This window comes from Sorex araneus, chromosome 3 (genome assembly GCF_027595985.1).
Source record: "Sorex araneus isolate mSorAra2 chromosome 3, mSorAra2.pri, whole genome shotgun sequence".
In the NCBI taxonomy this organism is placed as follows: Eukaryota; Metazoa; Chordata; class Mammalia; order Eulipotyphla; family Soricidae; genus Sorex; species Sorex araneus.
Genome location: NC_073304.1, coordinates 130,755,499 through 130,779,588, shown reverse-complemented (window position 1 = coordinate 130,779,588; position 24,090 = coordinate 130,755,499). Strand labels below are relative to the sequence as shown.

The 24,090-nt window shown below is 52.0% G+C and overlaps 1 protein-coding gene across 1 annotated transcript in view; it reads left to right on the top strand.

The window, feature by feature from the left end:
• The window catches only part of JAG1 (jagged canonical Notch ligand 1), a 37,009-nt gene extending 15,666 nt beyond the window's left edge, over positions 1-21,343 (top strand). Inside the window, exons 5-26 of the mRNA XM_004610921.3 lie at positions 1,205-1,265; positions 6,340-6,470; positions 6,829-6,948; positions 7,287-7,400; positions 8,900-9,013; positions 9,596-9,709; positions 10,135-10,181; positions 10,708-10,881; positions 11,312-11,462; positions 12,535-12,699; positions 13,258-13,371; positions 13,931-14,044; positions 14,139-14,252; positions 14,374-14,490; positions 14,918-14,945; positions 15,408-15,493; positions 16,564-16,677; positions 17,180-17,289; positions 17,375-17,608; positions 17,812-17,943; positions 18,386-18,536; positions 19,353-21,343. Coding sequence (XP_004610978.1) covers positions 1,205-1,265; positions 6,340-6,470; positions 6,829-6,948; positions 7,287-7,400; positions 8,900-9,013; positions 9,596-9,709; positions 10,135-10,181; positions 10,708-10,881; positions 11,312-11,462; positions 12,535-12,699; positions 13,258-13,371; positions 13,931-14,044; positions 14,139-14,252; positions 14,374-14,490; positions 14,918-14,945; positions 15,408-15,493; positions 16,564-16,677; positions 17,180-17,289; positions 17,375-17,608; positions 17,812-17,943; positions 18,386-18,536; positions 19,353-19,810 — 2,963 coding nt within the window. The 3' untranslated portion in view covers positions 19,811-21,343. The remainder of the gene's footprint in view (positions 1-1,204; positions 1,266-6,339; positions 6,471-6,828; positions 6,949-7,286; positions 7,401-8,899; positions 9,014-9,595; positions 9,710-10,134; positions 10,182-10,707; positions 10,882-11,311; positions 11,463-12,534; positions 12,700-13,257; positions 13,372-13,930; positions 14,045-14,138; positions 14,253-14,373; positions 14,491-14,917; positions 14,946-15,407; positions 15,494-16,563; positions 16,678-17,179; positions 17,290-17,374; positions 17,609-17,811; positions 17,944-18,385; positions 18,537-19,352) is intronic.
• Positions 21,344-24,090: the final 2,747 nt, after the last annotated feature.

The window sequence follows — 24,090 nt, the reverse complement described above, 5'->3', positions numbered from 1 at the left end:
CCTTGGCCGCTTCCCCCAGATACCTTCTCCTGTACCCAGATCTCTGGGTTGGTTTCTAAGGAGTCTGTTGTAAACCAGATACCAAATGGCACTGGGTGTGCTAGGTCAGTGTGTGACCAAATGATCTGGTAGAAATTGGCAGCCCCTGAACATAGCGCCTTTCTGTAAGTTTTCACCAGGTGCCCTTGGGGGAGTGTGACTTGGGGGTGGTAGGGGCTAGGGAGCTTGAGTAGTGAGCCTGAGCTTTCATCCTGGTGCAAAAGTGAACCCCTCCAAGTAGCAGACACTTCAGATACGCTATTGTTTACTGCCAAGCCTCTTCTAGAAGTTTGTGATTCCAATTCATAGAAACTTAATGGGTAACTCTAGTTAGCCATGTAATGGGACTTGATGAACATTCTTGTACTCGAGTTATTTCACTTAATTAGGTAAAGTCTTTCCAGATAAACCCAAATTAAGAAACAAACTTCTGAACTGTGACTGAGAGGCAGGTCACATGGGAGAAGAATTTCCAGCTCTCCTGGACAATAGTGCTTTCTCTTGGAAGATAAGAGGAGCATTTAAAATAATAATAATAATAATAATAATAATAATAATAATAATAATAAAGGCATTTCTGGCATCCGAATGAAAAAATTGATAAGTCGTCTTCAGATCATTGGTGTTTAAAAATCAGCAGTGACTTCCATATGTACAGTTATCTTAAGCGTTCAGAGAATGTTTAGTGGAGGCTGAGATGCTTAGCTGGGGTGCTTTGCAGAAGTCCGCCACCAGATTTGGCCACTGGATGAATCTGCCAGATGAAGCCAGCCCTGATGACTTTTAGTCCCGAGGGATCCTTGAGGCACCAGATGTTTGTTTGGGGAGAGGCAGGGGCTCATCTCTATGGGCCTCCTGAAGGGACAGTGGGTGGGTTGGGGAAGGATCGCACCCCTTTCTTCTGGGGAGGATGGGGAATGACGGGTAGGTAGCAGAACACCTCTCCTGGCCACTGCCCTGCATGTTGAAGAATTGCTTGCGTGGCCCCTTCAAGCCAGGTTTGCTCTTTGGTACCTCCCATCTTCCTCTCCTTGACAATGGACTTGAAAGGAAATCTCCTCAGATCCTATGGTCTGTAGGCTTCCTGGAAGAGGCCTTCTCATGAGCAGGGCAGTGCAAGAAACAACAGTCTCCTGACACATCCTTCTGTTTTGTTTTTTAACAGCTATTTGCCGGCAAGGCTGTAGTCCCACGCATGGGTCTTGCAAACTCCCAGGTGATTGCAGGTAAGTGACCACACCATTTCCCTCTTTCTTTATTATACATGTGAGTGGACTTTTTTTTTTTGTAGTAAGGGGGTCGGGGAGAGAGGACAAGAAAATGCTTTTTAAAAAAAATCCAGATATTCACATCCGAAGCTTATTAAATTAGACCAGCTATTATACCAGCTGTCCTGTGGAATGCACACATTTCTCTCACAAAAAAAAAAAATAGAAAAATTCTTCTGGGCCTAGTCAGTGACTTCATGTATTAACTGTTCCTGTAAATTGATAACACATTTTTATAAATCTTCCTCTTAAAGCACTAAAGGACTCGATGGAGGAATATGGGTCTGTTGCTATGTGGCTCTGGCCCTCCCCCGCCCTGGCTCTCCGTCTCCCAGCCCTCCCCCCTGGTTCCCATCAATAGGCGAAAGTGGAGCATTCTTTAGAATGGGATTAGTACAATCTTCCTGGCCCCTCTGCCGGCGGGAGCCAGGCCGGTGCTGAGAGGTTAATGGCTGTGCTGGAATCTTGTCAGTTGAGCCTGATGAATGTAGACTTTTGCTGCTGGCCTTTGAAGTCTGTGTTCTTTTATGGTCCCGGACAATGCAGAAGCCAAATGGGAACTTACCCGGACTGCCTCATGATTACAGTTTTTGGAACCTCTTGAGATGTGTACGTGGTGCCAATTTGGGAAAGGCTCGTTTCAGGAAATATTGTCGGTGTCAGAGGCCCTTTGACACAATCTCATGTTTTATTCTCCCTCCTCCCAAATGTTAAGGTTTCGCAGATTTAATGGGACACTAAGTGGGCCCCTTGGACCTGTCATGATTTGCCCCCAACCTACCCTGTTCAGGGTCAAGGGAAGTGGATGAACCTGTAGTCTGTGCTTAAGCTTTTCCCACTCAGGGTGCCTGGGAATACTTGGGGCCCCCTGGGAATAGAGGTATAGGTGTATAAACTAGGTATTCGGATAAAACTGATAATCCTAGAGCACCTGACTTTGAAACAAATCCTAATGAATCTTATTTTGAAACAACTTTGTAAGAGTTCCATCAACCCAGCTTGGTCTGTGAACCATTTAAGAAAGTGGACTGTGGCCCTGAGTAACACACAAGGCTTGCCTCGCACATGGCCAGCCCAGGTTCCATCCCAGCACCACATGCTACCTCCCGAGCCTGCCACGAGCACAGCCAAGTGTGCCCTCCCCAGTACCCTCCCCCCCAATAAAAGAAGAGAAACTAGCATCTAAATCAGTGGGTGATTAACCTCGGCTTCCACAGGCCTGTGCTACGCCTGGATCTGCTTCTCAAATGTCAGAAAGCAGAATGCCACCGCCGCTGTCTGTTACCCATGGCTCCAAGATAATAAAATTCTGCAGATTCTAATTCCACTAGTCTGAGGTGGGCACAAGTTCCTGCACTTCCAAAAGCTCCCGAGTTTTGCTGCTGGTGGTGGTAGCCCCCTCCTCTGGGATGCGCTGCCCACAAGAGTCCGTATTTAGTGGGATTCCCTGCATCATCAGGGAGTGGTACAGATGCAGATTCCCAAGTCCTCCCCCACTATCTGCTCCTGCCACGTTGCCGCAGGAACAGAGAATGGAAGCTGACGTGGGGGTAGTTGGAAGTGTCACCGGTGGGAGATGTGACGCCCCCTCGCCCCCCGCACCAGAAAGAGCAGGGCTCCCTGGAGGCTTCCGTGAGAGGGGTTGGGACCTCAAGATGAGAATCCGAGGTTTCCCTGGGAAGTCTAGGAGTGCTGAGAGACTGGCAGTCCAGCCCTTGCCCTTACCAGCCCCACAGAGTGGGCCTTAGCCCGTGCTCGAGCTTTGCTTGTCCCGCCCAGCCTGGGGATTGATCCCCGCCACCTGATCTTGGGGAGCGATGAGATCCGGGCTTTAGCGAGGAACTGCTCTTTGCAAGAAAAAGTCAGTCCTAAATCTTACCTAGGCTTCTCCAATCTTCTTGCCTTTCTCTCACAGAAAAAAGGACTTTCAGAGAGGAGTCGTGAAGTTTATTTGGGAAGCAAGGGGGAAGGAGAGAGGTGCTGATGAGAAAACACAGATTTGTCCAGGTGGAGAAGCCTCCCACTGTGGCTTTGGGGGGGAAGGTTATGTATGAATATTCCCAAATTCTCAACACAAGGAGAATATGGGGCTTTTCTCGGGAAATGCAGTGAATTTTTTTGTTGTTGTTAAAAAGAAATTTGAATCATCATGAATTACAAAGTTACTTATGATTGAGTTTCAAGTGAACATACAGTAAGCGTGGAACTTCTGATGGTTCATTCTTGAGTTCCTTTGCACAGCCTTTGTTTGTGCTTCCCTGGAGCCTGTGGGGAGGGGGGGTTCATGCACACTCATTTGGAATTCTGCATCTCAGTGGTTTTCCAGTCTCCTAGAGGAGTCTTTGTATCAAAGGCCTTCATCTTGTTGGGCTGGGTTAGGTTTAAGACTGTATTTTCCCCCCTAATGTATAATACCAGAGCTCACTGTTCCCTCTCTTCCTGCAACCAGAAATAAAAAATAAAAATAAAAATATAAACCAAAACAGCTCGCCCATCCTGAAATACCTCTTCCTATCTTTTGGAGTGTTTATCTTTGGAAAAGGACTTGGAGTGTTAACTCTCTTGATGGCAGACGGCTGGAGTATTTGACAGTATTCCTGTCAAAGGTGGCGCAGGGATCCACCTGCCTTAACTCTTTCTAATTACGGGTGTTCTGGAGAAAGATAGATCAGCGCTGCGCTTAGCCACGCTGGGGCTGCCCTGAACTCTGATGAGTATCAGCACAGGCCAGCTGGAGCTTTCTGCTACTGTCATCAGAATAAACACACAGTGCTCCGGGGAGGGCCCTCTCAGCCAGAACAACAGGCTTTGTATCCAGAATTTAGCCCTTTCTCTTTCGAAGGCTCACCTCCCAGGCCCTGCCCAGACACGCACCAGTGCCTTATTTACTTAAGGTGCCACTTTCCCACACCTCATTTGCATAGTCTCCCAACTCATCTCCTCCTGCTTACCTTGAAAGAAAATGAAAACAGAACCTTCTAGCTAGGGAAGTGCTCCTGAAGTAGTTAAGTGGCAAGTTAGTTACCTGTAAGTTGTCTTTTGGATTATGTATTACAGAGGGGTTTTTTTTTGTTTGTTTGTTTTTCCCCCTCCATGTGAAAACTTTACTGGTTTTGTGGTTCCCAGGCCGACTTAGATTTCTCTTCCTGGGCGCACATGCGTGCTTTATGGCAAGCCTGCCAATAATATCAAACTTAATTATGAATCATCATATGAGGAAAGTCTCTTCAATTTCTCATGAGAACCTTAATCATATATTATTAAATGGGGATAACTTTGCGGATGCCTCTTTTAGGGTCAGTATTTTTATTTGTTTTCTTTTGAAGTCATCCATGGCCTCTTGTGGTTCCTTTTTTATGCTTGGGGATTCAGGTCTCATTAATTAAGAGGTGAGGTTGGATCCTCAGCTGCCTTTTCTTTTATTAGGCAAATTGAAGAGGTGTAGAGATCTTTATGTTGGGAGGGAATAAGACAGTAAAAAAAAAAAAATTCCAAATCAGTTCCCCTTTTCACCTTTTCAGTTTGTGGTGCCAATTGTTACTAAATGAATTAATTCCCCTTCCCTCACCTTTCCCAGAATTTTGAGTATCCACTTTAGAAAAATTTTCTAGCAAAGTAATGTTATTTTCTGCCTTAGTCCCTTTCTTTTAGACTGTTTTGTCTGACTCGGATCAGAATCCTGATTAATTTAAAACCACACATTCTGGAGGTTCTTTGCATTTGGGTGTAGACAGGCTTGTTTTCAGAAGTTAGGAAGTGGTTAGTCAGTATTCTCATGGGTCCGGCTGATTCTCTGCCCTGGGTGATTAGCCATTAGCGCGATCCCTCTAATTTTCCCATGACAAGGATTTGGTAGCCTGCCTCCAGCTCTCTGGAAACCCAAATGCCTTTCCTTCTGGGGGGAGGGGAAGTCTTTTCCAGAGTTAACAGTTGACTGGCTTGGTGGGGGGAGGGCTTGTAAAAATAGGGGACCAAAGGGGTGTTGACTCTGACCATGCCTGTTCCCTGGTCCCATTCTGAAAATGTCTACCCCAGCTCCTGCTCTTCCTTCATCCCCCATCTGGCTTTCCCTAGCTCCCCTCCTGTTTGCAAAAACTAGATTCTTGAGAAGGCAGTTAAAGTTTCAGGGGGCTTGAAATTTGAGGGGAGGAGTGGTGGAGACCCGGCCCTGATTTTCCACCCAGGTGAAGGTTTATGTTTGTGTTTTTGTTTGGGGATCAAAGGCACTCTGTGGCCCGAGAAAGTGCAGTTAATGAAGTGCTTTAAAGGAAACCTGACTCCCTTCACAATACTAGATAAACCGAGCTGACCTTTTTTTTTTTTGGGAAAGTGAGAAATAACTACACAATAAATTAGCATGCACCTCCTGGGCTGCAGGTCATACATTAGCCATGAAAGTGGTTTCGGGTGCTGCTGCCTCCTCTCTGCGGAATCCGGGTGAGAGACTTCCTTCCTCTTTGCAGAAAGGAGGCGGTTGCCCCTTCCCTGGTGGCTTGAGTTCCCAAAGCCCCACTGAGAGGCAGTGTGCTGTGGCACTGGGTGTCTCATAGCATCTTGTGCACTGGGGTCCCGACTTAGACAAAGGGTCCAGCGGAGCTGCTGTGTTTTTAAAAAGGAAGCTGCCAAAGTGCTGCATTTTTGCAACCTTTGCCTTCGCCTGGCTATTGTCACTGAAAGTACTTTCCTGGGATTCACACACACGCACGCATGCCCACACATACATACCCCATCCCTGCACACACACACACACATCCCTGTGAGCCTGACTGAGAAGAGAGTGCTTTGTGAAGGGCAGTCTCAGGGGGCTTCTTCCCAACAGCTTTCCTTTTGTCAGGAGTGGCCAGGGAGGGGGTGCTTAGCCTGACTCTGAAAATGTTTGTCGAGGCGGATTCCCCCCTGACCTTGTGAGTCCAGCCTCTGGCACTTGACAGAGCCTCATAGCAAAGGCCTGGACGTCTTTCTCTTCTGTGTGAATGGCCCGGATGCCTCGGGGAGCTAAAGATACTAAAGCTGCTGTGTGCTCTGTCCCCAGTTGCCAGTATGGCTGGCAGGGCCTCTACTGCGACAAGTGCATCCCCCACCCGGGCTGCGTGCATGGCACCTGCAAGGAGCCCTGGCAGTGCCTCTGTGAGACCAACTGGGGTGGTCAGCTCTGTGACAAAGGTACGCCTTCAGGGAGGGGACCCAGGGTGGGCCCAGGCCCTCTGGAGGAGCTGGAGGTCCTGGCGGGTAGGGGAGTTGCCATTTGGGCTTTATTCTTATGGGCGAGGATCCTTGGGTTCTGCATCTCCGTGACTCTGCCTTAGCCCTGTCGTTATGCGTGTGCCTGTGCATTGTGTTATATTCTTTTCAAGAGGATGGGGGGGGGGGGTGTATGTGCACATGTGCAGCTCTGTGTTTCATTATGGCTTAAGGAGTGCATGTTTCAGTGCCTGTGAGCGAGCCAGGGCTAGGAAGGGTAGTGGTTAGCAGTCTTTCCCCAGCGGCTCTGAAATGACTTCTTGGGTGTCCTTATTACCAGATCTCAATTACTGTGGGACACACCAGCCCTGTCTCAATGCGGGGACGTGCAGCAACACGGGCCCTGACAAGTATCACTGCTCCTGCCCCGAAGGGTACTCGGGACCCAACTGTGAAATTGGTAAGTGGTTCAGGTAGAGCAAGATTCCTGCGTTGACGTTGTTTCATTTTCCTTAAGCCCAAGGACTCCACATTTCGTCCCCCTTGAGAGTCCCGCAGTGTTGGCTGGCATTGGCTCCTTCTGGTCGCTCATGTTTTCGGGGGTGGGCTGGAGTGGAGGTGACCCAGATGCGGAGATTTCTGGGGCTGTGGCTGCCGAGCTGCCTTGCTTACTTCCTGGACGCCACAGGCTGATCTCCGGCATGCCTGTGAACCATGTGTGCCCAGGGTGGGCTCCGATGCAGGGTTTGGGGGGCGTGGGGACTGACTCCTGCTGACTGGCTCCCTGGTGCTTTGCAGCGGAGCACGCCTGCCTCTCGGATCCCTGCCACAACCAAGGCAGCTGCAAGGAAACCTCCACGGGCTTTGAGTGTGAGTGTTCCCCAGGCTGGACCGGCCCCACGTGCTCCACCAGTAAGTCTGGGTTTGGTTCTGTGGTCCTGGATCGGCATTTAGGGATTGGGGTGCAGCTTTGGGCTCGGTGATGCTTCTGCCTCCGAGACAGAGGGTGGGAGTCTGACTTCAACTTCTGTCCTTCGCCCAGGCAAGGTTCCCCTCTGCCCTACGCCCCTGGCAGAAGCTTCTCAGGGACTAGCGTATTCTTTGCTGGAACTGAATCTTGATCTCCTTGCACTCAGACAGTCTGCCTGCAGGGGAGCTTGTCACTCCTTAGTGTTTCTCCTGGGGAGGCAGGGGGTCCTGAAAGAGGGGTTAGGAGACCTGGGCACCTCAGTATATTATGTAGATTTTGGAAGTGGGGGGTTCCCTAGATTCCCTCTGGAGTTGGTGAGGCCATGATCTTCTCTAAGTTGATTGAGTTCTGAAGTGCAGCCAAGCTCCCCAAAGCACAGTGGCTACAAAGAGCACCAAGCACGGTTAAGGGTTGGGGGTCCTGGGGCCAAATCACGTGGGCTGGCACCAGGAGCTCAAGCGCCCCATTTGGGGAGATGCAGGCCACGTCACCTCCTTTTTCCCTATCTTAAATGGGGTGGCAGCAATTCCCACTCCGTGAATTCATGAAAATGAGCCTGGCACCTCGTGAATAAGTGGGCTTCAATAAGTGGGCAGCAGATGAACCGTTGTTAGGCAGCCTTTGCAGTCTGGTGAGAGAAGAGGGGTGGGGAAACAGGGTGTGTTTTGGGAAAATGCTGTGAGCAAATGAGATCAAGGTTTTAGGAGCTCTGATGAAACTTATCTTTATATATGTGTGTGTATATATATATACACACACACACATATGTGTGTATGTTTTGGAGGGGTGGCTTGTGCCACACCAGGCAGTGCTCAGGAGTTACTTCTGGCTCTGTGCTCAGGGATTACTCCTAGTGGGGCTTGGGAGACCATATGGGGTGCCAGGGATCAAACCCGGGTTGGTTGTATGCGAGGCAAGCACCCTGCCTGCTGTTTCCGCCACCGTCCTTTATTTTATTTTATTTTTTTTTTATTTTTGGTTTTTTTGGGTCACACCCGGCAATGCACAGGGGTTACTCCTGGCTCTTCACTCAGGAATTACCTCTGGTGGAGCTCAGGGGACCATATGGGATGCTGGGATTAGAACCTGGGTCAGCCGCGTGCAAGGCAAACGCCTTACCTGCTGTGCTATTGCTCTAGCCCGCCGTCCTTTAAAGAAAGGCAGGGCAAGATCCCTTGCAGTACCAAGGTTGGTGTGCAGGCCATCCAGCTGTCTTCTCCCTGCCTGCTTAGGTCAGGGATTAAATGAACTGGGGCAGTGGCGGATTTAAAGCTAAAATCAGACCTTCTCGGCACCGGAGCCGTCATGGAGAGCAGGTGTCTGGCTTGCCAGGGCAGCCCCGCTCTTGTGAAGGGTGGTATTAAATGGTCTAATTGTCCAACCAATTGAGATCAAATTGCGATCCCTCTACCCTTTGTGTCCCCTTTTTTTTGTCCAACAGACATTGACGACTGTTCCCCAAATAACTGTTTCCATGGGGGCACCTGCCAGGACCTGGTGAATGGGTTTGAGTGTGTGTGCCCGCCGCAGTGGACTGGCAGGACGTGCCAGTTAGGTAAGCGACTTCTTGCCCAGGTTGTCCTCGAGAGTGGGCTGCTGGGGGGGGAGGGTCGAGGGGCCAGCGGGCCTGAGCAGTTCATTATGGAGAGTCCGGAGGGTCTTCGGGAAAGAGCCGTATGCAGATGGACTGTCTCTTTTCGGCCCTGTGGGAAAGTCGTGGGATTCCTTTAACCATGTCAATCGTCTGTCCAACGAGTGTTCAGCTGGGTTCCGAACGGGGATGATCTCATGAGGAATGAGCTGTCTGCATTCTTTTTGCCACAGTTAAATCCCGGCAACTAGGCAGCGCTTGGTTTTACACAGAAACGCCTTGTAGCTTTTTGCTGTTCTGGTGGGGCCTGCGGGTTGGTGACCAGCAGCTGGAAAGTTATCAATTAGCATTCCTTATTGGATAATGGCGAGGGGTGAGGGATCAGATGTTCGAAATCTTGGGAACCTCTTATTTAGCTAGCTAATTAAAATGCCTCCTTGCAGGCAGAAATGCTTGGGTATGGTGTGGGGTTTTTTTTTTCTTTCTGGGGTGCAAGGGGTCGGTGGGGGTCAAACTTTCTCACTGCTCATCCTCCGTGTCTTTCAGATGCAAATGAATGTGAGGCCAAACCTTGTGTAAACGCCAAATACTGTAAGAATTTGATTGCCAGCTACTACTGTGATTGCCTCCCTGGCTGGATGGGTCAGAACTGTGACATAAGTGAGTGACTTTGCTTCCGTGTTGCTTTTCCTGAAACTTTGGGCGTCAAAGGCAGGTGCCAGAGCCAGGAGTCAGGGCCAGTCCCGAGACTTGAGGTTAGAGAAGGAAAAAACGTTAACGGAGGGAATGTTTTTGGAGAGGGAGTGATCGGGGCAGAAATGAAAACATGTACTTTATCAGGCTCATTAGCTGGGTAAAATGGCCATATTCTGATAAGGTGACTGAAACAATGATGTGAAGTTTCACTTGCTCAGTCGGGAAGAATTAGGGAGGGTTCCCACCCAGCCTAATAACCTTATCTCACAGGAAGCACACAGGAAATCTGATTGGAAGCTTTTATCTGTCCTGGGCTGAGAAGGCTTTTCAATTAAGTCCAATTTCAATGTAAATTGCCTCTTTAATACGATGACTTGTTTATTTTCTAGATATTAATGACTGCCTTGGCCAGTGTCAGAATGACGCCTCCTGTCGGGTATGTAGTCCTTTGCTTGAAAGAAAACCTTAATGATTGGCCACAGAGCTTAACATGTATTTGATGTGGGCGAGTTCTGCTCCCTGCAAGACTGAAAAGTGCAGGTTTGAAAAACTGAGTCTAGAAATTTCACCTGGGCTCATGTGACCCCAGCCTCTGGGAGTCCTCTTGAAAGCAGGCATTGCATAAATCACAGCGGCTGCCTTTCAAGAGTCTGGGCGTTTGACTGTTTGGGAGAGCGAGCCAAGGCTGGAGCAATAGCAGGGTGGGTAGAGGGGCTGACTTTGCATGGGGCAGACCCAGGTTTGACCCCAAACACCACCTATGATGGTCCCCAGCACCTGCCAAGAGTAATTCCTGAGTGCAGAGCCAGGAGTAAGACCTGTGCACTGCCGGGTGGGACCCAAAAACAAAAACAAAAAGTGAGTCCTGGGAGCAGCAGCTGCGCAAAGCCCCTGAAGGCCTGTGTTTGTGGAAGGCATAGAAGAAAAAGCATGTGTTTCTCCCTCTCCTTCTCCTCTTCCAGGATTTGGTTAATGGTTATCGCTGTGTCTGTCCACCTGGCTATGCAGGCGATCACTGTGAGAGAGACATCGATGAATGCGCCAGCAACCCCTGTTTGAATGGGGGTCACTGTCAGGATGAAATCAACAGATTCCAGTGTCTGTGTCCCACTGGTTTCTCTGGAAACCTCTGTCAGGTGAGCGGAACTGGAACCTCTGGTGTTTGAGGATGGCTGCCTCCCCCACCTCCTTCCTCCCGTCTCCTCGACGATCTGGCGTCTTGGGATGCTGTTAACCTCCTATTGACTGGGGATCCCTGCTAGACAAATGCTGGTGGAAGGAGGCCGATGAGTGATTTTCTTGGTAGCGTCAGGAGCCTGTCAAGGGGACTGTGCCCCCTTTGTCCCAGGCTTGGATGCTCCCATGGTGCACTGTTTGGTGATGCTTATCTGGACAGGCTCTGGGACATAGTGCCTATTCTGCAGGGTCTTTCCCCAACAAAACAGATGCAGGGACCCGATTCCAGAGTCTGCCCCCACCCCCAGAGGGGGGAACCACACCTTTCTTACTATTATTACTGTTCCTTACGATGAGAGGTCCACCCTGTCCTGTTCCTGGTCCTTACAGCTGGACATAGATTACTGTGAGCCCAATCCCTGCCAGAATGGTGCCCAGTGCTACAACCGTGCCAGCGACTATTTCTGCAAGTGTCCTGAGGACTATGAAGGCAAGAACTGCTCTCACCTCAAAGACCACTGCCGCACCACCCCCTGTGAAGGTACTCTCCACTGGCCCCTGGACCCAAGTTCTGGCCATTCTGATGGCTTGGCCCCCTGAGAGTCTCACAGGTGTAGTGTACATGGGGAGGGTGGAAGCCCGTAGTTCGCTTCCAGAAGCCAGGACATGTGGGAGCAATCTGTTCAAGCCCACCCTTGGGCGAACCATGTGTGGAAGTAGCCTAGGGAGAGAGATGTGGGATTCAGTCAGCATTCTTGTTCTGGGCCGAAGGGGGAGGGGAACTGGTGGGCCATGTTGAGACAAATTCCTCAGTGCAAGCCTGTCAGAACTTTCTGTCACCATGGCAACATTCTGACAGCTGCAGTGTCAGGTTTGGTGGCCACGGAGCATTGCAAAATGCGACGAGGCTGACTGGACATCCTTTTTCATTTCATTTCAACAGCCAGACATGACTTGTGGGTGCTGGGTTAGTGGCAGAGCCTGGCCTGTCCACTTTCCTATGTTTTCCGTCTTACTTCAGTGACACTTAAGTAGAAGTAAATCTGGTTCTTCTTCTGAGCCACCCAGTTGAGAACATGTCAGAGGGAGGAAGAAGGGGGAGGCAGGTCACAGGTAGAGCACTGGACTCACATGTGCGAGTTAAATCCAGGGTTTGATCCCTGCCACCACACACAGTTAACACTGGTGATGGGACTGATGTTGGAGTCTTGTATGCCTGAAACTCAATCATGAATAACCGTGTAACTCACGGTGCCTTACTAGAGAGCTTAAGCGAACAAAATCCCCCAGAAGCAGATAGACGTAGGCAGGAGAGATGTCTCAAAGGGCCGGCGTACATATTTCGCTCCTTCCAAACCCCTAAAAAGGAGGCACGCAGGGCCACAAACATGTAGCCTGCTTGGCTACTTAGGGGGAAAAGGTCTTTTTACAGAAAACAAATCTTTCCAGCCAGAGTATTAAAACTCGTGTCACGGCCCGTGCTCGGGATCTTGGCCCTTGTGCTGCCTCTTGGCTCATTAGCCGTAGGTGCCGTGTCCAGGAGAGCAGGCTTGGCTAGGAGTGTCATGTCCTGTGGGTTCGTGGCTGCGATCTGATCCGAGTTTGTCTCCTAGTGATTGACAGCTGTACGGTCGCCATGGCTTCCAATGACACGCCGGAAGGGGTGCGGTACATTTCCTCCAACGTCTGTGGTCCCCACGGGAAGTGCAAGAGTCAGTCGGGAGGCAAATTCACGTGTGACTGCAGCAAAGGCTTTACGGGGACATACTGCCATGAGAGTAAGACCCTGCCCGGGGGAGGGGGGGGGCTGTCCTCTTGCCCAGTTTGGGGGCTCATCTGGTTCACTTGAGAAGAGCAAAGGTTTAGCATCTGAAATCGAGGTGGTGCTTCACGTATAAGCTCATGTAGCTGAGACAACTATTTTAGAATGTTCTGGAGTCGTCGCTAGATTGAGTAGTGACCCCCCTTGCTTTCACCCAGTGGCTGAGGGAGGGGAAGCCTGAAATAAAACAGACGAGGCATTCTTTCTGTGGACCTCTCTGGGGGCACTTTTCTAGAGTTGGAAAAATAGTCCGTGGAATTGGAGAAACAGTTCAGATGGAGCTAAGAATGTTGGGGGCACCGGAGTAATTCCTGGGGGGCTGCGGGGAAGCCCACAGCACAGTGGCCTTGTCTGAGGAAGGGAGAAACAGCACAGTGGGGGATCACCTTGTATGCGGCTGATGCTTACAATTAGCAGCATACATACAGCCAGGCAGGGCCCCCACCACCCTGACCCCGGTAACAGTAGCCTTGTGTGTCCTTCATTTCCTGTTTTGTTTCTCTTCCCTTCATAGATATTAATGACTGTGAGAGCAACCCCTGTAAAAATGGAGGCACTTGTATCGATGGTGTCAACTCCTACAAGTGCATCTGCAGTGACGGCTGGGAGGGAGCCTACTGTGAAACCAGTGAGTGCTTGGCACTCGTGGGAAGATACTTCGGGGTGTGGCGGGGTGGCTGGACCGTGCTCCCACGGGGGGAGACTTGTGGTTCTGCTGGAACTCTCTGGAGATTCCCGGCCATTCCTGCAGATGGGGCAGTCTCGCCTGTGTCCTGTTCGCGTGTGTTAGTGCCCAGGGCAGCAGGAAGGAATGTCTATTGAGGGCGCTGGAGAATGATCCTGTTTAATTAGGGGATAAATCTCCCTGCGTGTGGGGAAAGGCCTCATCTTCCGGGTCTGATTATCATCCCTCACTGTCATGATTTCACTTTCCGGGGGAGTGACATTGCTGCTCCCCGTCTTGCCTAACTGGCATTCATTAAGAACCCGGTAGGGTGGGTGGCAGTGGGGGTGGGGGGCGGAGGGTGCTCGGGACTCCGGGAAAAGGGTGAGTAAGTTCAGGTCTTGGCGTTGTTCTCTGGGTGCTGGGGGTGGGAGGCGAGGGAGGTAGAAGTCAGGGTGGCCCCGGGCCAGGTGTGGCTCTCCCTTGATCCTCCACTGACGGGGGGTCTCTCCTTCCCTTCCAGACATAAATGACTGCAGCCAGAGCCCCTGCCACAATGGGGGCTCATGTCGCGACCTGGTCAATGACTTCTACTGTGACTGCAAGAACGGATGGAAAGGGAAAACCTGTCACTCCCGTAAGTGCCCAGGGAGGGGCCCTGCCTCGGCGTCTTCCTCTTTTGGTGTCTCCCACGAGCGGAACCTCACACAGAGATCTTCCTCCTCCTCCAGGTGACAGCCAGTGTGATGAGGCCACCTGCAACAATGGCGGCACCTGTTACGACGAAGGGGACACGTTCAAGTGCATGTGTCCAGGAGGCTGGGAAGGGACCACCTGCAACATAGGTAACTGGCTGCCCTGCCCCGGCACTGTGGCGGGAGCTCCCCGCTTTGTTTCCCCCCCCCCCCCCACCCCCAGGCTCTCTGAGTCCTCAGCAGATCGTGTCCCTGTATCCTTGCCTTGTAGCCCGGAACAGCAGCTGCCTGCCCAACCCCTGCCACAATGGGGGCACCTGTGTGGTCAACGGCGAGGCCTTCACGTGCGTCTGCAAGGAAGGCTGGGAAGGGCCCCTCTGCATGCAGAGTGAGTGTCCCCCATCCCCGGGCCCCGACCCCGCCACCCTGGGGCCCTCGCAGTGGCAAGCAGCAGCAGACTTGTTTGATGTCTGTTTTGGGGTCACCTGACTCTGTTCGAAGGCCGGGATGGGATGCAGCCCTGACCTGGGCCTGAGAAAGTCTCCCCGAGATAAGTGGAGACAGATGGCGTCTCTGTTTCCAGCGCTGGGCTGACGGGCAGCCAGGCAGGGCCTCTTCCGGTGTCCGTGTGTCTCACGGTCAGTGGAACAAAGTGGGACAGGTCTGCTTCCAATTGAACAGAGGTCTTAGGTGCCTCTGCTGGCATTAGCCGCCACATTATCATTGTGAGGGGATTCTGGAAAGAAGGGCGGCTAGGACTTTCCCTGTGGGCAGTACCACGATTAAGTTGGTTTTCCCTCCCTCCCCCTTGGCAGATACCAATGACTGCAGCCCTCATCCCTGGTAAGCACATCTACTTGTTGGCCTTCGTGTGCGTGTGTGTGTGTGTGTGTGTGTGTGTGTGTGTGTGTCAGCAGTGTGCGTGGGGCTGTGGAAAATGCAGGTTCTGGTTCGAGAGGTCAGGGTGGGGTGGCGGCCCTTGCCTTTCTATAACAAGCTCCCAGGCGATCCCCATCCTGCCGGTCTGTGGACCCGACTCTAATTAGCCAGGTTGTGTCTTCATTGAGAGCAGAGATTCTCAGCCTGGGCTGTGCGCGCCAGTTCCCTGGGGAGCTCTTAAAAGTCCCAGCGCCTGGGCTGCACCTGTGAAATGAGACTCTCTGGGGGTGGGGCCCCAGGCTCCGGGTTTGTCAGGCTCCTGTGGCCTCGAGAGAGGCGCTGCTGGGAACCTGCAGGGCACTCTGTGGGGTCAGCGGTGGCCAGAGTGGAGGAGGGAGTAACCAACGCGCCTTGCTTTCTTCCCAGCTACAACAGCGGCACCTGTGTGGATGGAGACAACTGGTACCGGTGTGAATGTGCCCCCGGATTTGCTGGGCCTGACTGCAGAATAAGTAAGGACTGCCCCGGGCCGACCCGCTCCAGCGCCGTCTTCCCCACTCCGTTCTCAGACTTTGCATCTTTCAAACATTCCTCACCACAGCTCCTTCTGGCCCTGGTGACCAAATAAGCTTCTGTCTCCAGATGGGCTTAAGGTGGGGTCGGAGAGAGAGTATAGTGCCTTTGCATGCAGCTGACCCAGGTGCAGTCCTTGGCACCATGCACAGACCCATGAGCTGGCCAGGAGTGATCACTGAGCATCGCCTCTCCTCCCCCCTCCAAAACAACAACTGAGTAACAGATGGCCTTCAAATGCCCCTGAATAGGTGCTTGTCCTCACCAAGGTAGATGGCCACAGATTTTTGAGGATAGCTCCTGAGTCCCTGAGGGGTGTCTTTCCCGTAACTGAAATGAAATTGTGGGTAACAGGATGTCATCCACACTTCACTTGGCACAGGACAGAGCTAACTTGTTTGGGAGGAACTGATTTTCAAGGGCTCAATTAGGCCTCGGAGAAATTATTTTAAAAAGGAGGGAAGGTGTAAATGCAATTTAGTTTATTCTGTGTGTCTTCCCTACTTCTTAAATATATATATATATATATATATATATATATATATATATATATATATTTTGTGTGTGTATGTTTATGGACCCGGATTATCTGCACGTTTCTGGTGTTTGAGCGCCTGAACCCTGGGCTGGCAGGATTTTAGCTCCCAGAGAGGAGAGCGGTGCATTTACTTCCTGTTTCTCCATCAGCAACAGGCAACCTGGAGGCCCAGATCTGCTCTCTACCTGCTTTTGTAAATAAAGTTTTATTGGCACAAAGCCACATTAATTCATATACATATTCTCTTGTGATATGCCCAGTGTAGAACAGATTGAATAGTTGAGACATGACTACCTGACCTACAAAGTTTAAAATATTTGCTCCCTCATCACTTTCATGAACGTGAAGAACTCTCTCTAAATGCAGTCAGAGCAGAAAGGAACTTTAAGCTGTTGCTCCCCACCCCCCTCAGAAATTTTTCTCCTCTGTTAAAAGTCAGGTTTTAACGGAGAATGTGCCCATTTCTCTTAGACATCAATGAATGCCAGTCTTCTCCATGTAACTTTGGGGCGACCTGTGTGGATGAGATCAATGGCTACCGGTGCATCTGTCCCCCCGGGCACAGCGGTCTGAAGTGCCTGGAAGGTAAGTGGGCCTGCTGGGTGAGCGGATGCTCCGGACAGACAGTGGGCCCTGCGGGGACGGGAAGCTTGGGGGCATTTCTGACAGCCAGGGCAGCTGTCCGTGTGCAGTGAGATGCTCCGTAACCAACCATCCACAAGCTCAGGGGCATGCTGCAAGCATTGGCTTCTGTGGCTCGTGGCACCCGGGGTGGGCAGAGCCACACGAGGTGGAGTCTGGGCACACGTCTAGACTGTGTTACCTCATTCTCCTTCCACCAGTAGCTGGGTCTGGAGCCTGGAGGTCGAGGTCCACGGGAGATTCTGCTCACAGCAAATCCCCTTTTGGTATTGGCCAAAGCAGGTCATGTGGTTCCAGGGCGGGGGAGGGGAGCGATGCTTGCTGGTGGTGGGAGAGCCGTATGGTCCCCTAGAGAAGGGCCTGAGTCTAACGGTTTCCTAGTGAGGATGGAGGGAGGGAGGGAGAAACAGGAAATGTTATCCACTCACAATGTGTCCCCTTGTAGTTTCAAGGAAGCCTTGCGTCACCATCGGGAGCGTGATTCTAGACGGGGCCAAGTGGGACGACGACTGCAATACCTGCCAGTGTCTGAACGGAAGGGTCGCCTGCTCCAAGGTAGGGTGGGGGTGCTGCCCGCAGCCGGGCTCGGGAGCATCCCGTGTGGCCTTGCTCTCCAGCTGCCCATTGTCTGTCTCTCCAGGTCTGGTGCGGCCCTCGATCTTGCCGGCTGCACAAGGGGCATAGTGAGTGCCCCAGCGGGCAGAGCTGCGTCCCCATCCCGGAAGACCAGTGTTTCGTCCGTCCCTGCACGGGGGTGGGCGAGTGTCGCTCCTCCAGCCTCCAGCCAGTGAAGACCAAGTGCGCCTCTGACCCCTATTACCAGGAGAACTGCGCCAACATCACGTTCACCTTCAACAAAGAGATGATGTCACCGGTACGGAACAACTTTTTTCCGTTGGGAATGATGTGTCTGCTTGTGCTGAGGTGGGCGTGTGACAGAGCGAGGGTAGCGTTAGCCTGAAACTCCTGTCTCACAGCCAAAGAAGTGTGGCGTCTGGGGGCCAGTGGAATGTCCACCCCGATGTGGACATTCTTGTGTGAATGTGTGTGGACTTTTTCTTTTTCCTAACATTTTAGGGTCTTACCACGGAGCACATTTGTAGTGAACTGAGGAATTTGAACATTTTGAAGAATGTTTCTGCTGAATATTCTATCTACATAGCATGTGAGCCTTCCCCGACTGCGAATAATGAGATCCATGTGGCCATCGTGAGTAGAAGCCCCCCTACACCTTTTTTGTTTGTTTGGGGGGACCTGTCACACAGTTCAGGGGCCTCTGAGGGCTACTCCTGGTGGTTCTCAGCTGACTGGATTAGGTGGTTCAGTGCATGGGCCCTAGGGTATAGATGCTGGGGCCCAGCAGAGCCAGAGACCCCCAGAGCCACTGTGTGTGAGTGGGTGGAGGGAGCTATGGTGCTGAGGTTCACACTTGGGTCCTGGTACCCCATGACCCAGTCTCTCCCTGATCCCAAAGCCCCTTCCCATTTAACTCCCTTGCAGTCAGGGATGCACAGACTCCCGTTAGCCCGTTTCAAACGGAGCAGAGACAGGGAAGGAGAGCTTCACATCGGAGTGTGTGTTTGAACTTGTTTCAAATCAGGGCGGCTCCTGTTTCTCTGACCCCCCCTACCCGACCCCTTTTCTTTTCCAGTCTGCTGAGGACATACGGGAGGATGGAAACCCTATCAAGGAAATCACCGACAAAATTATAGACCTTGTGAGCAAACGCGATGGGAATAGCTCTGTGATCGCCGCCGTTGCCGAAGTCAGAGTCCAGAGGCGTCCTCTGAAGAGCCAGACAGGTAGGTGGCAGGTGGGAAGGGGCCCTTGCTGTGACAGCCGTTTAACGGCCACCTCAGCTTCATGGAAACAGCTGCTCCAGGAGCATCAGTCAGTGCAGGGGTCCTCTTTTCGCGGAGCCCCTGTTTCACGGCCAAGAGAACTGTGGCTGGCTGCTCTGACCGGGGTCCATGGCGGAGTGCAGAGTTCACTCTGACTTCTCATACAGCGAGCTGTGTGCTTGGGAGCGGCCCCCAGCCACTCCCCCTGGCCCCCACTGCTCTGGGGGCTTTCTAGATCCGAGTCCAAGGGTGGAACCTGGCCTTGAGCCGGAGGCACCATGCAGAGCACGAGGTGGCCTTCTGGTGTCCAGTTACTGCCCACTGAGTAAGCACCCAGGGGGACATGCTGGTTTGACCAGTGGCTCGGTGGCCCTGCAGACCGGCGTGCAGCCTCCTGGTCCTCACTAGGCGAGACACCAGGCCCTTAACGGTGATGGGGACTTTGGCTCTTGCTCTGTCCACACTCTGCCGAGGCTGCTGGCTGGAAGCCTGAGCCTAGAATGTGCCAGGAAGGAGCCAGACCCTGCGTTCCAGGAGCCGGCAGCCGCCGCTGCCCTGCCCGGCTCTCTGAGGACAGCGCCGAGGCCTCTGGGGGCCCGGGGCTCAGCGCTTGCTGATCGGGCTGTGACGTGACAATCTGTGGCTGTGGGAAGGGACTCGTCTTAGGGGCCCAGGACAGGAGAATCCCTGCGGGAATCCGTTTGCTCCTAGGAGTGGCTCTCTTGCCTTTTTTTTCCCCCCTTTGAAGCACTAACTGGATTTGCGCCTGCCTCGCAGATTTCCTGGTCCCGCTGCTGAGCTCCGTCTTAACCGTGGCTTGGATCTGTTGCCTGGTGACTGCCTTCTACTGCTGCGTGCGGAAACGGCGGAAGCCCAGCAGCCACGCGCGCTCCGCCTCCGAGGACAACACCACCAACAACGTGCGGGAGCAGCTGAACCAGATCAAGAACCCCATTGAGAAGCACGGCGCCAACACGGTGCCCATCAAGGACTACGAGAACAAGAACTCCAAAATGTCCAAGATAAGGACACACAACTCGGAGGTGGAGGAGGACGACATGGATAAGCACCAGCAGAAGGCCCGCTTCGCCAAGCAGCCGGCCTACACGCTGGTAGACAGAGAGGAGAAGCCCCCCAATGGCACGCCGGCAAAACACCCGAACTGGACAAACAAACAGGACAACAGAGACCTGGAAAGTGCCCAGAGCTTGAATCGGCTGGAATACATTGTATAGCAGCCCGCGGGGGCGTGGCGCGGCCGCTCTAGGTAGAAGCTGAGGGCACTCCGGGGCTTGTAGTTCTTTAAAACTGTCATGGCATAGTCCGGTCTGAGGCGGTTACTGACTTAGAATCCCTGTGTTAATTTAAGTTTTGACAAGCTGGCTTACACTGGCAAGGGTAGTTCCTGTGGTTGGCTGGGGAACCGGGCGCTGCGTCTCACAACTATGCAAAAGCCAAGTGGCGAGGGGCTCCCGGTGGTCCCAGCGTGGAAGAGGCTCCCCGGAGAATTGCCCGGCACCCCCCTCGGCCTTGAGGCCCGGAGCTCCCACGGCTGCCAGATGTCCCGATGGTGATGCAGTCTTAGGTTCATAGTTTTTATTTATATTTATTGACTCTTGAGTTGTTTTTGTATATTGGTTTTATGATGACGTCCAAGTAGTTCCTGTATTTGAAAGTGCCTTTGCCGCTCAGAACCACAGCAACTATCACAAATGAGTTTATTATTTATTTTTTTTTATTATATGTCGTTGTTGTTGGGGGAGGGGGACTTTGAGGTCAGCCGTTGCTGGTAAAATGAAGAATTTAAAGAGGAAAAATGTGTCAAAGGTAGACTTCTGTATAATTCTGTAAATAATTCTTTTTTTTATTAATCACTGTGTATATTTGATTTATTAACTTAATAATCAAGAGCCTTAAAACATCATTCCTTTTTATTTATATGTATGTGTTTAGAATTGAAGGTTTTTGATAGCATTGTAAGCGTATGGCTTTATTTTTTTTGTTGTTCTTCAAACTTATTTTCTTATTACGTGTTGCCTATAAGCCAAAATTAAGGTGTTTGAAAATAGTTTAAGACAGTAGAGTGGGCCGCTGTGCCTGGAACACGTGGAATTTTTTTTGTACTATGTCAGATGTTGAAAACACCTTCGATAGCATCACTTTGAAGCACGTTCCAAGGACTGACTGAGGCAGTTTAAGAATTGATCTAGGACAGGTTCCTTCCCCCATCCCCTTCTGCGTTAGACTTGAAAAAGAAAGACAGGCAAGTGTGCTGCTACACGGCAGCTTAAGGGAACAAGTTGAGCCAAAATGTGAGTGGTTGAGATCATTAAAAAGATCGAATGAACTGTGTGACATTAGAAGCACACACCGGTTTTATTTATAAATTCTGATTTCTTTTCACCACCCCGATGCAATACTGACCCACTTGGAGATTTGAGTTTTCTTATCTACTGCATTTAGGGAGTATTCGAATAAGCTAGTTGAATACTTGAACCGTAAAATGTCCAGTAAGATCACTATTTAGATTTGCCAATAGAGTACACTGCCTGCCTTAAGTGAGGAAATCAAAACGCTATTATGAAGTTTAAGATCCAGACGGCTTAATATAAAACAGTAATTTCGTGGGTCCACCATTGAGACCGTGAAGATCCTTCGTATTGTCCCATTAGTGTTATATGAACATAAAAATGCATCTTTGATGTGTTGTTCTGGCAATAAATTTTGAAAAGTAATATTTATTAAATTTTTTGTATGAAAACCTGGAACGGTGTGGCCTCTTCTGAGCTTACGTATTTCCCTCTGCTCGGCTGTACCACCCCCGCCCCACCCCCGCCCCAACTGCTCTGGTAATTGGGGTTCTGATCAAAAGGCTGTGCTTGACAGGGGCCTCGAGGAAGACATGAAAGCCTTTTCAGCCAGGAAATGCACTGGAGGTTCTCAAATGGTGTGTGGGGGGGCGGGGGGCGAGGGGGCTGGCGCTGGGAGACCCCACCCAGGATTCTGTTACTCAGCAGCAAGTGTGAAGACAGCTCGAATAAACACCACCAGATGAATGGCCTGGAGTGTGAAGGTGGGTTGTGGGGGAGCATGTGCAGGAAAAGCCCACCCGCTCTGCAAGGTTTTCAGAGCTCTGGGCTGGTGTTGGGAGGGTGGGGGGTGGGGGGAGGCGAAGAGCCACCCCCGCATGGCTCTCTGGGTCAGTGCTAGTGTCCTGCCATCTCAGGCCGCCCTCTTGGGTTTGGGGCACACCGACATCTCCAGGGCTGCTCCCCCACCACACACCAGGAAGGACGTGCAGAGTTCTGGGGTGAGGGCCCAGGGAGGGGCTGTGCCGCCGGCCTCCCCCCTGCAACCATCACAGGCCCAAGGGCACTGGCTGCCTAGTGCCGGGCCCAGAGGCCAGCGAGGGTGAGCCCCGCCACGGCACCTCCAGTGAGGGCTGAGCCCCAGTGACGGACCTGGACAGCTGCCAGGAGTCGCCCGGCTAGGAAGCCGCAGCTGCTGTGCCTCACAGTTCCTTCAGGCCAGCCAGCGCCTCGTCTCCAGACTGGAACTCCAACAACAAGCAGGCGAAGAGCTGACCGGATATGCTCCTTGCATTCTTGGTAAACTTTCTTGCTACCAGACTGGGAGTTTTTGTTTTTCTTATTGGTATGGGACCGTGGGATCTGTTGTGTGTGTGTGTGGGCGGGGTGGGGGGGTCTCTCAGTTCTCCGGGGGCCCGGGGGCCCCTCCTAGTGATGCCTTGCCAACGGGCAGACGGGCAGATCAGGGCTAGGCCTGGGGGTAGGGCATGGCTCTGGTCCTGCAGAGCCTGTGCCGGGATTACTGGGGCTACCCCATGGTGCTTGGGGGCCTGCCAGGGCTCTCCCCGGGGATCATGTGATGCAGAGATCGAACAGAGGTGGCCGCATGCAGGGAGGGGCTATGCCTCCAGCCCAGTGTTAGCTCCCGGGCTCCAGGACTTGTGTTTTCTGTTGGGCATCTTGTTTCAGAGCAGACATGGGGGCCTGGGATGTGACTCAAGTGGAAGAGGGAGGTCCCAGCATGTTCCCTGGCACTGCATTGCCCTTGAGCACTGGGCAGGGATCCCAGGAACCCCATCCCCTTGGGGTGTGGCCGCTGCCACAATTAAAGAATCACGGGGCATTGCTGGCTCCTTACGAGCAGAGGCCAAAAGCCAGTAGCAGGAACTGTTGTGGCTAGCGGGGGCGGAGGCCTGGAGGATATGGATAGCCAAGAGTTGTATTCCCGAGATGTGTCCTGTCTAGCGTGGTACAGTTCGGTGGCTGATCTGCTGGTAGACTTCTCGTTTCTGCAAGGTGGGGTCATGACGGAGACACGCTCTCCTGGGACAGACCTAGCCCGCCAGGATAGTCTGGTTTCCAACGGCAGAATTGAAACACCATCCTTAAGCAATACCTTGCTTGCTCCAGGGGTTTGTAAACGGATTCTGCTAGACCCCAGAATTCCTTGGGTCCTTGCCACATGCTTTGTGCTGAAAAACAACAAGAAAAAAAGTTTAATGAGTCTCTGTGATTCTTTCTCCCAGGAGGAAAGTGATCTTTGAGACTCGTGTGTTGTTTTAAGGAGTCTCCATCCCGGAGACACAGTGGGTAGGCAGACTTCAGGCTCATCGGGCGGTGGCCAGAAGCCAAGACTTTCATCCTAACGGCAATGTTCTTCTTTCTCCAGGTAGAGGAATCCGGGCCGGGGAGCCTCGCTTATGTTGGACAGGGAAGTGAGAAAGCCGGGGCTTGACTTTCCCCATTCCCTGAGAACTTTCTGCACCCTCCCCTTTCTGGGAGGAGATGGCGTTTGGGACTCACCTGGCTGTGCTGCGGGCGAACGCCTGCCCTGTGCTTCAGGGACTGCTTGTAGTGGTATCTGGGGGAGCGTGATGCTGCCGGGAATCCAACCAGGGCAAAAGCCTTAACCTTGGGCCTTTTTCATGTGGTATTTGGAAGAGAGCATATTCAGTCCAGACACTTGGCTAACTAGACCTCCAGCATTAGGCTACCATGAAACTTGAGGAAAGAACTCAGGAAGTCTTAAGATTGTCTTAGGGGGGTTAAATGTCCCGAATTGCACTTAATAATGTAAAACCGGGGGCACTGGAGCCATAGAACTGTGAGTACGGTGGGTGGGGTCTTTCCTTGCATGCTGCCAACTGGGTTTGATCCCCCAGCACCCCATAGGATCCGCTCAGCCACGCTAGGAGTGAACCCTGAGTGCAGAGGCAGGAGGAAGCCCTGGGCACAATCAGGTGTGCCCTCCCCACCGCAAAAATGTAAAATCAGGATATGAAAGAGGAGGGGAGAGTGAGGTAGGGTGACAGCTTGAAATCATGTTTCTTTTTCGTGTATACAGGCCACCCCCAGCGGGCAGAGAACCTGGAGCCAGTCCCTGGCTGTCTGGCACAGTGATGCAGGCCTGAGTGTGCGGGCCGGGGGGTCATCAGGACCACACCGAGGAAATGGGGATTGAGCCCCGGGCCTCACGTATTAGGCGC